Here is a 14,974-nt window from a genome sequence, read left to right on the forward strand (position 1 = left end):
CAACCACCTGGCTTTTTATTATTTTTTAGGGAAAAGCTTCCCAGACACCACTTCTATAATTTCAGATGGTCCCAGAGGTTCAAAACTCTCAATAAGCCTTTTTAACAAGAAAATCCTGATAGTCTAATATCTAGGTCTGTGAATGTCCCAAAACTCAGATATCTAACACATACTCTATTTGCTGCAGGCATTTATTTTCTTTTACTATCTAGGTCATCAGTTCATGACTAGGGACAAAAGAAATCCGTAGAGAATTTTGACTCAATGAGAAGTTTTTAAATTCTTTTAAGTCCACAGAGTATCTGCAAAAGAGCCCCATTCTTCTTTGCTTTACTTTCACAATTGAAAGTAGAAATTGGTCTAAAATAAAGCTGACCGTAGAAAAAGACACTTATTTCAGGTTAAAGGAGTACTTTTCACTGCTGCTGGGTGAAACAATACTGCAAAACCATAGTTATGCATGTCTAATGCTGAACTTCTTAAGTGGTGAGAAGAGAAATATAGCTGGAGCAAAGGACATCACTGATGCAAAAGAACATTTTTGAAAGTTGCGAGAAAAACCAGAAGGAACAGATACTCTTCCAGCTCTAGGGTCAAATATGATCAGCAGTTAAAATGCCAGCAAACGAATGACCATAGGAGCCTTTTAATCTAACACTGAATTATGATGAGTTTTAATTCCAGTACTTTTGTTTAGTGTGAGCACACTCTATAAATCTGAGAACCTCACACAGTGGATTGCACTACTACCAGGCATGCCCTTGGGAACAGAGGAGGTCAGTTTGGTCCTAAATGCAAAATCTAGTCCCTGTGATAGCCAGCACAAGCCTACAGACCGTGGTGTTCTTCTCAGCCCACAGATGTTTTATGTTGGGCCACCTTTTGCCCTGTGTCATGAGGCTCCTTCCCTTTCCCCTAATTCCAGAGACCAACACTATTCTTCAGAGATGTCTGCTGGGAAGACATAATCACATCAAGCATCAACCTATGCATGGTTTACCCTATCCAGCACAGAAGATTCAGAGTTAATAATGAGCCATTTAAACCACATTGGAACAATGCTGGGCATTGAGCATGTCCCAAACACTTGAGACTGATGGGCTTTTTGCTCACCATTTTCTTACAGCAAATGGAGAAAGCACCTCAACTGCCAGAGAAGTATTCGGGACTGTTGACTGTAAGAGCTGCAGAGAAGAAGGGAACTGTTGGGGTCCTGCCATGGAGCCCTGGGAGAGGGGCCCTGAGGGGACAGGGACGGGCTTTCCTAGCCCCTGGTCAGCCTCGTTCCCCATTGGTTGTTTTGTGTTTCCCTGCACGGGCAAGGACCCTCGGCTCCCGTGACTGTAAGAGTTCCTCGGCAGAGCTCCGGCCATGCGGCTGGAGAAATAACCATCTCTGAAACATCTACCAAGAATCTGTCCATATATGTTTCTTTTCCACGGGACTCCTGGTTTGATATAGGCGTGTTACAGTATCCCCACTGTAACAGGGAACACGCACAGGGGCATTTTCACGCCGTGTGCCTTGGTTTGGCACGTGGATGGAGACGTGAAGCCCCTCTCCCCTCGGTGCCACAGGAGCCGCGTGGCCGCGTTAGCCCCGTGCGGTGCTGGCGCGCTCGAGCCTGTCTCGCAGCAGGGCTCATTAGCCCGGGCTCGGCGCCACATTAACCGCTGCCATATGGCTGCTGGGCCATCCACAGCGAGCCCAGAGCTCACATCTGCCTGACAACATCTGCACAGCTACAGCCCCTTCAAATGGCAAACCTGAAATGCAATCTGCCAGGGGAGAATCTTGTAATAGGTTAGGATTTCCAATCCACACCGACATGTAGAATTCGAGCTCTTGCTCTTGGCAGCTGTGGTCACGGCTGGAAACTGCTTGTGGATGTGTTAGAGATGAGAAGTTTTGTTTCAAGGAGCTGAGTCTGAAAAATGAAGTGAGGATGGTCAGACTCCAAGTAGGACGGAAGAAGTGAAAGAGGAAAATGGATACAAAAATAAAAGCCTGTGTGATATTCCTCCACTTCATGTTAGCCCAGGCTATTAATCAGATTTTTTACAACCTTCCAAAGTGAGCGCAGTCCTCTGTAGAAAGTAAAGTTCTTTAGGGCTCAGACAAAAACCCCACATACAACACACAAAACGAGGTGACAAATGATAATCAAAGAGTTATGCACCACTGAAAAGAGCTTGGGTATGCCTATGATAATAAAAAAAAAAGTTACATGGGAAGTAGCAGTGTAGCAGAAGATTCCCTGAGAACCCTTTGTCTTAACAGAGAGTGGTTGTGCAGATGTGGAAACCTGAGTGGTTTAGACACGGCAGGGGAAGAGGCAGGCATGCACACAGAACTGAGGGGAAAAATGGGAAAGGTGTCCTCATGATAAGGCAGGAGACAGCACAAGCACGTGGCACAGAAAAGAAGAGAGAGGTGATCCAGAAGACACATTTTGAAAGATTTGTGGAATCTGGAGAGCAGAGAGATTTCAGCAGGAGCAACAGGGACCCTGAAACAGAGCTTTAAGTGGGAACACAGAACAACAATGTCACATTTTGGAAAAACCAAGGGGAAGAAACAGCAGGGTTTAGAGGCATTCTCAGTATCCTCTGGGACAGCTGTGTGGTTCCAAATTATTTTTCACAATTTTTTACATTTTTTTTCCCTCTTGGGGTGCCAAGTTAACTCACAGCAGCTCCAGCTGTGTCACCCGGGGAAACTATATTAAGAGCAGAAGAAATATAAATCACCAAAAAACTACTCTTAATCCTTGAGGAAGCCACCATTGCAGGGATCAGCATCTGAAGTAAAAAGAGAGGTAAGAGTGGGAAGCCAACCCTCCCAGGGAGTAAGAAAAAGGACTTGGAAGAAAGGAAATTGCTGGGGGGCAGCAAATACATATTGGGAATCAGAAGAAAAAATACACTTCTCTTTCCAACCCTCTTGGGGCCTATAGGAAATTGCTGCTTGCCCTTTAATCTGCCCCAAAAAAGAAAAACAATTAAAATGAAATAAAACCCTGAACTGCAAGTCCTTGCTGCCTGCCTTCCCCTCACCCCCATTGCTTTGTGTGCTGGGCACCCAGGCCATGATCTCTCATGCAGATCTCCATAGCAGAGACAATACTACCATCAGAATTACAGTTTCTACAGGAATGTGCATTCTTTTGCTGTGTATCTAAAGTATGTAATTTGGGGAAACAAAGGTGTTAAGTGATCAATAAATCAATGAAAAAGAGAGGAGGCTTAAAAAAAACCCCAAAGAGAAATGGAAAAGAAAGAAATAAGGATAAACATCTTGAATTAATTTGTATTGGCACTGCAACCGTATGGTTTCTGTCAGGAACATTGCTGCAGTAATGGGTTAAGACTGTTACACCACACAAAATACCCCAACAAATTCAATCAGTTTTTGTTTCATTTCTCTTGATTCACCTCCCCATTGCGATTCTTCCCTGCAATTTAACTTTAGAAAGAAAGACCATTTCCTAAAGAGAGAATTAATTTCAGCTCTTTCCACTGTTCCCTCCAATACTAACAACACTTTCTCTTTTCCTTTTTAACTGACAGTCATAGCAATTTCTTCCACTTCCTTTTTTCTTTCTTCTTATGATCAAGGTGATGCTGGGATCCACCTATGTAGTTTTAAACTTGCCAAAGCACAGTGAGGCTATGACTGGTCTCCACCAAGAAAAACGAACACAGTTCTCTTCGACAATTCATTAAGAGATAAATTGGGGCAAACACACGAAACACCTTCCTGTGGATGGTACTGTTAAGGAGGTTTTCCTGTCATGACAGAATATCAGAAGGCTTTGTTTTCACATTTTGTAAAAACATTTTCATCACTCACTCATGTAAAAATAGCATTGTGTAAGATGCAATAAATGCTGTGCATTTGTGATGTACTATTTAAGGGCTAGGAAAGGGGATGAGAATTGGAAATTTAAGTTGCAACTCATCTAAAATAAGAGTGTAAGTCATTCAAAACTGTTGATGTCACAAGACAGCCACACAAAAAAGGAATGAAAACCTGTATGCATTATTCATCTTGTAACTTTGATCTTTAAAGCTAAGAAACTTGAACAAGGAAAGATAAATGGCTTCTCAAGCTTTTTCTTTTAAAAATCAAATGAGGATGATTCAGGATAAATGAGAGATAAGAGTTAATACGAAAGAGGGGGAAATTGCAATCACACTGCTGCATGGAAGTTTCAATGCAAAGGCTTTGCTTTTTGTATTCAATTACAAAGGATTTCTTTCTTAGGTACCAGCATCCTTTTTCATGTATATGTAAAAGATTTTACCTATTAAAATTTAATGTTCAGTATGCATAGCTTTTTTCTTCTACCACCTATACCATGACTTGATGTGAGCAATTAGGAGGCTTTCTGAAGCATGGGCCACTAGTGGTCATGGGGCAGGAATAGACCCAGCTATGAAATCCTGACCTCCAAACCTGGCTCAAACATCAGCTTGGTCTGGAACTTATGCAAAATATGTATATTTTCTCCCACTGGGAAAGCACTGATAATTACAGGCACTCTGACTGCCTCCTGATTTCACTGAGGCTTAGTCAATTATGCAGGCATTGCTGCTAAAATATAAGACAAATTGATAGATCCAAAAGCACATGGAGGTTGCCCTGTCTAGATGGCAGAGCCAAAAAATCCTCTTTGAACACTTTGCACTCCTGAGAGTCTGTAATTATTGCCAGTTTTTGCCTAAAGATACGCTCAAAGGCCCCACCATCTTGGTTAGATTACTGGAGTCAGCATCTTACAGAGAGGCAGCTGTATTTGGGATTCACAAAGAAGACAGAGCAGCAACACAGCTCCTTGAGGGAGGCTCTGAGCAAACCTAACACAGGCAGACACCGCCACAGCCATCAGAAATCACAGCACACCAGCCACTTCCAGCAACAGCAAAGCCCAGGGAAGAATGCCTTGACTTCACAGCATGCTGCAGGAGGGTTTGCTTACCTGAGCTTTCAAATTGTTACCTCCACACAAGCAGGTATCACTAATCAGGTGACAGAGCCAGACAGGCTGGGCAGATGTGAGCACACGTTGTGAGATGGAAGAAATGGCCAGGGAATGAGGTGAAAATTTCATGGTGGGGTGTGTGGTAGGAAGGCACTGAAAACAGCATTTGAAAAGTAGTGGGAGGCTTCTGGAGTACAGCAGGAAAATGGGTGAGAAGTGAATGGAGGCACACTGAATTCACAGGCCTACAAGCAACCAGTATTCACTGTGATTACTGCGAGTGCCTGAGCAAGTCATTGCTAATGGCACTCGCAGCCACTGACACTCTGCCAACTGCATCCAGACAAAATACATTTGGAAAGACCGAACCCAGTGATTACAGCAGTCAGCAGAAACTACACTGATTGCACTTCCTCCTCAGCCCCAGGGAATGCAAACTCACAGCTTTTGGCACCAAGGTGACACACGTGGCTCCGTCCTAATGACACTGTGCTGCCATGCAAAAAGGATGGCTAGACTGGTGGGGTGGGAGCAGGGCTGTTCCTGGTGAGGATGCCTGGAAACCTGGAGTCCTGGCCTAGATCCTTGCTCCAGGCAACGGGCGGGTCTGCGAATTTCACCACTGCCAAACAGTGTAAACACCATGAACAGCTGGAAACAGAACCAGGAACTTCCCCACCCTGCTGCACTCCCTTTCTCTCTTCCTCACAGACAAGACCTTGCACCTTCTTTCTCCACCAAGTCTCAGCTCCAAGAGGAGTGTCACACAGCCTCTCCTAGTGCAGATGGATCATGTAAGAAATTGGAAAAATACATTTGAGCTTTACAATGTTTGCAGTGAAAAATTAGAGCTATTCACAGGATTGAGCTGAGGCTCTCCTTTTCAGCTATATATATATATTACAGGAGGGATTCTTCATTCCACAGTAATCCCAGGATAAAAATTAACTAGATGAGCACAGAATCACACTAGTTCTGCTCTGTCCTCATGATAACTGCTTTTCAAATCAATAAATTAAGCTAAAGGTAAGTGATTGCTTCACAGGCAAGACTGTTCCAGCTTCATTTGTAATATTGGGAGAGGGATTAGCCAGATCAAGCATTTGCTTTCATAAGCCCCAATGCACTGAGAAAACTATTTATAGACAACACACTCAAGAGTAGAGAGAAAAAATATTTTGGTGATGATTCTCCATCAGGTGCACCCAGTAGACATATGTGCACTGAAGAGCCTACACCAGGCCTCTGAAACTGAGCACTGCTGGGAGAGCTGTGCTCAAATAAAATCTCTGCTTCTATAATCTCCTTCACCGATAGCTCTGCCCTCACCCTTAATTTTCATTTCCTATTTGTTCCATTCACTAGTTTATAACCTGACAGACATACACAATTTTTTCTCCAAATTGCATTTATTTGCCCTACCAATGGACCAAAAATATGAAAAGGCTGATTTTTATTATCTCACCTACATAAACACATTGATTTCCTTAACTCTACCCAGGACAAAATAATATCTTCTTTTTATTGCATTCCTGAGGTAGTTATGCCTTAACTTGGATCTTACTTATCTGCTACTTAGCTACATCTTTTACTTCAAATTCTCAGCCAGGAATGGAGCTTCCAGCTCTGTTTCTCTGGCACTCTTAGTACTCATTCTGAAAAGTCCAGTTTTTCTGTCTCATAGATGATACTGTCATCTATGAGTAGAGAAGAAAAAAAGCTTCCAAATATTAAAAATAAGGTTGCTTCATGAAGATACCATCTTTTTGAAGAAAATATAGATATGAACAGAAAAAGAGATGTAAAGCACCACTCCTTATTCAGAAAAAGTACTGTCTTAATGTTTATTTTAAATCTCTTGTCAGAAAGGAAAGCATTAATATGAAATGCTTCTAATAGCCTTTGGCACTTACAGAACTCTTAAAATTGCAATGAGTTAAAGATCAACAAACCTATAAGAATGAAAACAATTGGAAACGCTTTAGAAGTGGAGCCACCAAAGCTTTTTCATTTGTTAAAGGTCTACTGGTATTACGTATGTATTGAACACCAAGACATATAGTTTGACATTTCCTGACATGCTAATTTCATGGCCTAGAAAGAGGAAAGTCACACTTGTATTACAGAAATTTACTGCCACTGAGTCAATCAAAATTGTGACGCCACATGAAGGTAGGTGCTGATTTTATATATAGATGCTTAATTAAAAAAAGAAAAGAAACCTGTCACTTAAAACCCATCAATTGCATCCTTGTTTCAGCTTTTGTACTCTTGTAGGGGTTTTTATTCATGTTGCCAAACTGGAATAGAAATGCCTTTAAAGAGATAAATGAACAGAAATGGAATAATTCTAAGTCAAGTTTCACAATTAGCATTTCATTCCCATCTGCCCTTTAGCAAGTTGTCCATTCCAGGTCCCAGTCTCCCCTCCCTGCCCAGTCACTAGCAAGATCATACAGATGTTACTGCAAAGCTGTAAAGAGGTACATCTGAATGCAGATTCATCCACTTGGCAAGATCCTGCTACAGCTGTAAGACGGTGCAAATCTGCATCACAATGTTGCTTCAGGCTCTCTCTTGCCTGTGTGAGGAAGCACCCACGGTATCAAGAGCGCTGCTCAGGACAATGCCAGGCACATACAATGTCAATGGACACGGCTAAGCTGGGCTATGGCAGCTCTGTTGTTTACACTTCTGGAAACAAGCACTCATTTGGGTACCTGAAACAGGTGTATATCTACACCTACATCAAAACTCACTTTCATTTGTTTGTTTTTGGCAGGAGATGCTGATAACACACGATAGCTCTGCCAGATGACATGGTGAAAGAATACTGTGTGGGTGAGTATTTGATACAAACGCCAGAAAATAAAACCAAACTGAGGGGCTTTATTTCATCCTAAGAGCAGCTTTAATCACTACAGGTGACACTGCCAGTCAGTGGTAGCTACTCTTGTTCTGGGTATGTCTTTGTTCCAGCAGCTGGAACAGTTTTCATGTATAACAAAAGAAATGTACTTAATAGGAAACACCTGAAAATCCTTCGAGAGAATACACTATAGCAATAGAAAATGCAAGTTTAGAAAGCACTTCCTGGGAAAAAAAAAACAACACAGGTAGCACTGGAATCTTCTCTTTATCTCAGGTCAATTGACTTGTCATGGTTGGAAGGAGATTTGAAAAGGAAATTGCAAGTTCTTAGCAAGTATGATTGGAGGAACAGAGTTAATAGCCAGCAATCAGTATAGGTTGGGTAGGGTACTTAAAAATTGAAATGTATGCATACACCACAACAGCAGAATGCCTGGGCTTTGTCTTGTTTGTAAAACATAAATGGAATAACAGGCAATTTCGATCTCAAACCAAAACGACAGTTTTATACTTAGGTGGCTGGGGTTTAAGAGTACTTCCATTAAACATTTCCCTCATTTCAGTATGTGATTGAGGCATGTAAATGGTATGTGCCTCTGATCTTGCTTTACACTAGTGATCTTTCCAGCACCAACAGGATGCTATGTGCTTTCAGATGATGCAGTTTCTCTCCTGTGGAAACATGTTTCTTGCGTCTCCATGCTGGCAGCAAATACGCGATTTTTGAACTCAATTTTTCACTGCCATTTCTGCAAGACATTTAGGCTCACTAGCTTATTGCTTCACGTGTCAGAAGCTAAAAAGAAAAAGATAGTTTTATGACTTGAGAAGCTGCTTTATCCATACTCTTGAATAGTCATGCACTGTATTCAGCAAGCTACAGATTCAAATGAGTATGACAACACCTCTAATGAGAAAACAGATTTATTTCAGATGGCAGGATAAGCCATTATCTCTCCAAAGAAATGTGTCTATATCCCGAAACCCTTTTTTATCCTTTCTAATACAATGCACAACTTTTCTGCGTGTATTATTTTCAACAGAACTACAAAAGAAGATCTCAACAAGACTACTCATAGTTTCTCTGCAGATATTACAGGTTGAAGAAATTTGTCGGTGGATAAAAGGTAAGAAAATTATAGGACAGTGATGAGTATAATGAATTTCATTTCCACAAGCTTCTAATTCTTCTGAGGAAGAGAAGAACACAGGTTTTGCTTAGGCCTCTTTAACAAACATGCATACCCTGCAATGAAGTACTATGAGATGAGAGGTTACATTCCAAGCTAAATGCAGACTAGCCCTTGCCTCTGAGGCAAGGAAAGGACATATCCTAGAAAGGACAGCACAGCCAGATGCTCACATGCTCAAGAGACAAATAATTTTAATTAGTTGATTCTCATGTTGTTTGGAAAAACTTTTTATACTTACTGTAATTCTCTCATCTTTGTCATCTAGAGGGGTCCCATCTTTCTTCCAGGATATAGTGGGTTCTGGGTGACCTCTAGGGGGCTGGCATTCCATCACTGCAGGTTCCCCCACAGCTACCATGACATCTGATGGATTTTGTCTGAAGTCATCCCGTAGAACTGAGAGAATAAAGACAATGAAGCAAAAAAAAATTACTCAACAATATACTAATGGCACAGCAAAGTGTTTTGTATTGGCCTTTAATGGTGTCTGTTGTCATTGCATTTTATATCAACGAACAGATCAGGTAATCAATATCATCTGTTGATGGTCTCTAGTACTTCCATGCAGTAACACAGAAAACCCATGTGCAACCCTAATTTAACTTCCAACATACAAGCCAAGTAAAAGAGGCTGACAGAGCCCACACAGAAGAGCTGCCTCACTGGTAGTACCTGGCATAAAGTCTGTGAGCACAGAAGTCAGTCTCACCCCTGCACCCACCAAGATCATGGAGCAGATCATCCTGGAAACTATGCTAAGGCAGAGGGAAAATAAGGAGGTGACTGGTAACATGGTTTCACTAAGGGCAAATCACACCTGACAAATTTGCCTTCTACAATGGTGTTTCAGCGGTGGTGAATGAGGGGAGAGCAACAGATATCATCTACTGGACTTGTGCAAAGCATTTGACACTGTCCTACATGACATCCTGGTCTCCAAACTGGAGAGACATGGATTTGACAGACTCTATACAAGGAATTGGCTGGATGGTGGCACTCAAAGATTTGCTGTCAATGGCTCAATGTCCAAGTGGAGACTGGTGACAAATCCTGTTCCTCAGGGTCGGTACTGGGACCAGCACTTTTTAACATCGTTGTTGGTGACTTGGACAATGACACTTTGAACTGAAAGAGACCAGGTTTAAATTAGATATTAGGAAGAAATTCTTTACTGTGAGGATGATGAGGCCCTGGCACAGGTTGCCCAGAGAAGCTGTGGATGCCCCATCCCTGGAAGTGTCCAAGGTCAGGTTGGATGAATCTCTGAGCAACCTGCTCTAGTATATGTGTCCCTGCCTATGGCAGGGGGTTGGAACGAGATGACCTTTAAGGTCCATTCCAAAACAAAACTTTCTGTGATTCCTATCACAGTTGAAGATGGCACAGTAACTTCTGCTCAGGTAGAATGTGACTTGGGGGTAAGAATTCCAGAGGTTGCTCTCTGTCCCTTTTTTCCTGAGACCCAAGGTCAGCCTGCCAGTAACTCAGAGGTTTATGGTGAAAGATTGGCCACTGGCCATATGAATTGTACCCATCCCTGAATTTAGGGCAAAAATTAATGAACTAACTAAACTTCCCAGTTCTTTGATGACATTACAAGTCACTAAACATTGGCCCAGCCTTAGCCAAACTCATCTTTGCAATTTGGCTTGTGTCTTTTTAAAGCAAAAATATTAAAAATCTTTCCTGATCTCTGGCAGTCATCACTTAGTCTAAGCCAGGATCACATCCTTTATTTAGAAGTCAATTTTACCACCTTTACACAGAAAGAAACGTTTTTATTGCACCTTCATTACTAGAATTTGTTCTTTCTCATCATTTGGCCCAGCCCAGGCCTAGGAAACTCTAGTTTCCTCCAGTCATCCACTATGAATTTTATCAATAGCTGTGTGATTATTTTTCTTTCTAGGAGAGGAGAGACATCATACTGTGCCCAGCAGACCACTACACAAGGACACGGTTTAACAGAATAATGGCATTCCTAAGCCTTGCCAAGTAAGTGGCATTAGGTTTAATCTAAAAATAAATAACCCAAATGATAACAAATACAACGTTCTAGTCCTCTCCACTGCTGTTCCTCCATCCACACTGAACAGAGGATAGGCTAATGGAAAAGCACACTACAACCAAAGGACTCTCAGGATTTTTACAGAGCTGTATGTCACTCGTGCTACCTGCAACAATCTTGTGTCAACAGTAAATAATGCCAAGAAGCTGCAGCAAAAAATACATATATACCTCCCAAGCCATGGACCCCAGATACATGGACATTCACTACTGAACAGGGGCTTGGTTGTTAATGCTGCTTCAAAGGGAGGTGAGATTTATTGTCAGCTGTTAAGGAATGTGGTTGTTCTTACAGGTACAGTGCTACCACCAAACCATCCCTCTCTGTAAGGTCCTTCATGCTGGTCTGAGGGCAAATGGGTCACCTGCTTTGGGACAGAGGTGTATATATATATACCTTGCTCACACCTGCTTTTATTATAACGTAATACACGACAGGGAAAGTTCCACATTGATACAGAAGTGTAGGCAGGAATCAAAAACAATAAATAAAAAATATTTTGCTACTATTGTAGAAAAAGGACATAAATTCCAGAAGTAACAAAGAACATGTGTGTGTCAAAAAGACTTAAATATAGTACAGATCTCACCAAACATTTGAATTTACTAATCCCCTTCCGTTCTGAAGCACACACATTTCTAATATTTCAGTTCAATTATTGAAATTCCTGGACGCCCTGGAAGCAGTACATACTGTTGCTCTAAAAGAGTATAATCAAGGATAACATGTCTATATCACTTTAACAATACATACTAATAGAACTGAATTATAGGACTTAAGGAAGAAATTATGGAATAATTTAGACTGGAGGGAACCCCTGGAGGTCAAGTCTACAACGAGGTGCTCTTGAATGAACATGTTCTCTTGGACAGACTAGCTCTCTTGAACAGACCTAGTGTAGAGAGTTTATTAAAAAAAAACAACCCAAAACCCAACCCAAGAAATAAAACATGCACCTATTGCTTAGTGGACAGAAGCCTGAGAAAGCACGTTCCAATCAAGAACAAAGTATTTCTCTCTCTAAAAGGCAAAACGCATGGATATTTTCCTTCTGTGAACTTGGGAAAAAATTGAAAATATTTTCAGCTATAACATCATGTTTTTAAAAAGGGGGATGATGTCATTTTAAGTTATTCAGAAAGGTAGGTCCAGAAGACCAATCCTTTGAATTCCCCTCTGCTTTCAACAAAACTTTGTTAAGTTTAACCCACATTCCCTTATATCCTCCTTACTATATTCCCCTATATATTGATGCACGAAAATTGGATAGTTCAGATTAATTTTTGGTTATGGAAGTGTTAAAACACTTCTCCCAGACACTGAAACCATTAAATATCCTTGTTCCGCTTACACTGAATGTGGTGTTAACAGCCAGAGACAATTTCTTGTGTTCCCAAGCAACCCTCAAGACATCCAGACACATGGATCACTGTAAACCATATCGTGCAAATGGATAGCTGGACACTGCTTCTACTGGAGTCCAAGAATTTTTTTCTATTTAATACCTTAGAGACTTAATCTGGCTTGGAGCCACTGAACATATTATTACTTCTTTTTTATTTTTTTAATCACTTCTCCAAATTAAAGAACATTAAAAGAAGAGGACACAGAAGTTGCCCTAAGTTACTAACCCCTCCCTCCCATAGCTCCAGTTCCTAGTGCCAACAGCACATGAAAGTGCAGAAGAGGTTGCTATGCCACAGTTCTATTGCAACACAAAAAAGTGTTTTGACCATGAGTAAGAAGCCTCTCATTACTGCTGAAGATTGTATCATTTGGATAAATTTAAGATACATATAAAAAGAAGCAGCCTGAAGTTTAATAAAAATTAAATCAAGTGATCTTAATAAAGCATAAGTGCTTTTCAAGTCTGAAAGACCTCATAAATCTAAGAGAAAAGACTATCAGATAGCACCTCAGATGCCTTTAGCACCCCTGAAGAAACAAAGAAGTCCAGTACTTACATAATAAAACCAAATTACTTCTGTAATTTCTACACTCCTTAGTCTTATAATAGCTTTACAAGCATAGTACCTTGCCTGCAAACCAAGGCCTTTCACAAATTAACCAGTTCTTAGGAGAATGCCTAGGAGGACATCAAAGGTCCAGGCCACAGATACTTCAAAACAAGTATTTTTTTTCCCATTTACTATAAATTATTTTGGCTCTAACATCACATAATGAAATGCTAACAAAATGTAATCCATTAGAGATTACTCCACAGATAGTCATCGCAATTATTTTCGCAGCTGTAAAGTAGATACATGCTCTGTTTTGTTTGCCTCAGGCCCTGGCAATCTTGCATGAAGTTATAAATCTAAAATTTTCATCCATTACTGAAAAAAACCTTATTTTTTCTTTGCTGTCCTTCACAGTCAAGGCTCACTGTAAATTGAGAAAACATTTCCTTTTTATTAGAAGCATACTTTGCAATCCACTAAAGCAAATGCTTTCTGTCACCCAACAGTGAAATTTCACCACTTTCTACATATATGCAGCTGGAATGAAAAAAAGATATATCAAGAGGACATTTGCCTTTTTTTTTTTTTTTTAAGAATCTTCATAGATGTAACACCCTCCTCCCCATTTCTGATAGACCTTGGTTAAGGTTTTCTAGCATTTTACCTAATATTTTCTGACATACAATGTAGAATGACTGTAACCATCATCACAGCACAGCTGGGACAACTCCCTGATCTTGCTGTTTGAACATGCTGAACTAATCAGGTTCAAAAGCTCCATGTAAAAGTCAACTGCTCACACAACTACTTCATATTGTGTACTCTTCAATTCACTAAAGAGTTTTACCTTCCCCAGAGACTCTTTCTCAGAGAAGAAGGGAACTGGCAACCACTTGAGGATAAATTTTTATTGCTAAGTAGAGATGGCACCAAAACACTGCTTTGCAAAATGCAGCACCCAGTGCTTTTTTTCCCTTTGTTGCCTTCTGTGAAAAAGAGTAGGGAGACGCTACTGGGTGAAATGAGAGGAAGGCAGGCAGGATTGTTTTTGCCTATATAAACTGTAGATAATTCAGAAAGATTATTGTTGCAGTAATCTTTAAGTAACTGTGATTTGAAAGGGATATAGAAAACACAAGATAAAATAAACCAACCAGAAAGTTCTAGTCAATAGCTGAAGAGAATGAATTTGTAAGGTAATTACCATCAGACATTGTGGATATCATGCCTTAACAGGTGGTATCTTTTAAGATCTGGAAATCAGAAAATTTCCTGAAAATTTTGATTACAGGTCTATTCTAGTCCAGACACCTCATGCACAGTTCAAAGCAGTGCAGCAAAATACATCCAGGATCCCTAATCAACCAAGATCTTACAGCCATGGTCAACCCAGTGAACAGAGGAAGAGGGAAATGATGATGCTTGTGGTGCAAGTTTCTGAATCAGATCAAGGCAATTTTAATCCATTTCAATTCTTTTAAAAAGGCATCACTCAGAGAGAGTTCCATTAACTCTCTTGCACCATCCCACACAAAACACACTATTTTGCAAGTCTACTTCTTAGAGAGAGATGGTGAGCCAAAGTATGAAACAATTATTTAACAGAAGAGATCCCAACAAGCTCCACTCTTTCAGCATGAAGATAATTTGAATCTTTCTTTGAATAAGAGCAGGTGCCTCAAAAATAGTGGAAAAAGAAAGTGAAATAAATGGAAGAAATGCTCATCACATTTCTTTGAAAAACAACTAGACCTCAGCTAATGAGCAAGTTTCCAACAGCAAACAAAACCCTCCTGACATCAAACAAGCTAAAGCTGAGCTATGCAACCTTAATGGCCCGCTGCCCTGCCTTTTGGCTAATTTTGTTAAAAACTGAAATAGATTTTAAATCTTTTTT

The 14,974-nt window shown here is 40.6% G+C and overlaps 1 protein-coding gene across 18 annotated transcripts in view; it reads right to left on the reverse strand.

Annotated features, from left to right (window-relative positions):
• The window catches only part of ROBO1 (roundabout guidance receptor 1), a 654,072-nt gene that overhangs the window by 102,479 nt on the left and 536,619 nt on the right, over nucleotides 1-14,974 (reverse strand). For all 18 annotated transcript variants that reach the window (XM_069024504.1, XM_069024524.1, XM_069024532.1 and 15 more), the window contains one exon: nucleotides 9,287-9,444. In XM_069024504.1, the coding sequence (XP_068880605.1) occupies nucleotides 9,287-9,444 (158 nt within the window). The remainder of the gene's footprint in view (nucleotides 1-9,286; nucleotides 9,445-14,974) is intronic.

Source organism: Aphelocoma coerulescens, chromosome 1, assembly GCF_041296385.1.
Source record: "Aphelocoma coerulescens isolate FSJ_1873_10779 chromosome 1, UR_Acoe_1.0, whole genome shotgun sequence".
In the NCBI taxonomy this organism is placed as follows: Eukaryota; Metazoa; Chordata; class Aves; order Passeriformes; family Corvidae; genus Aphelocoma; species Aphelocoma coerulescens.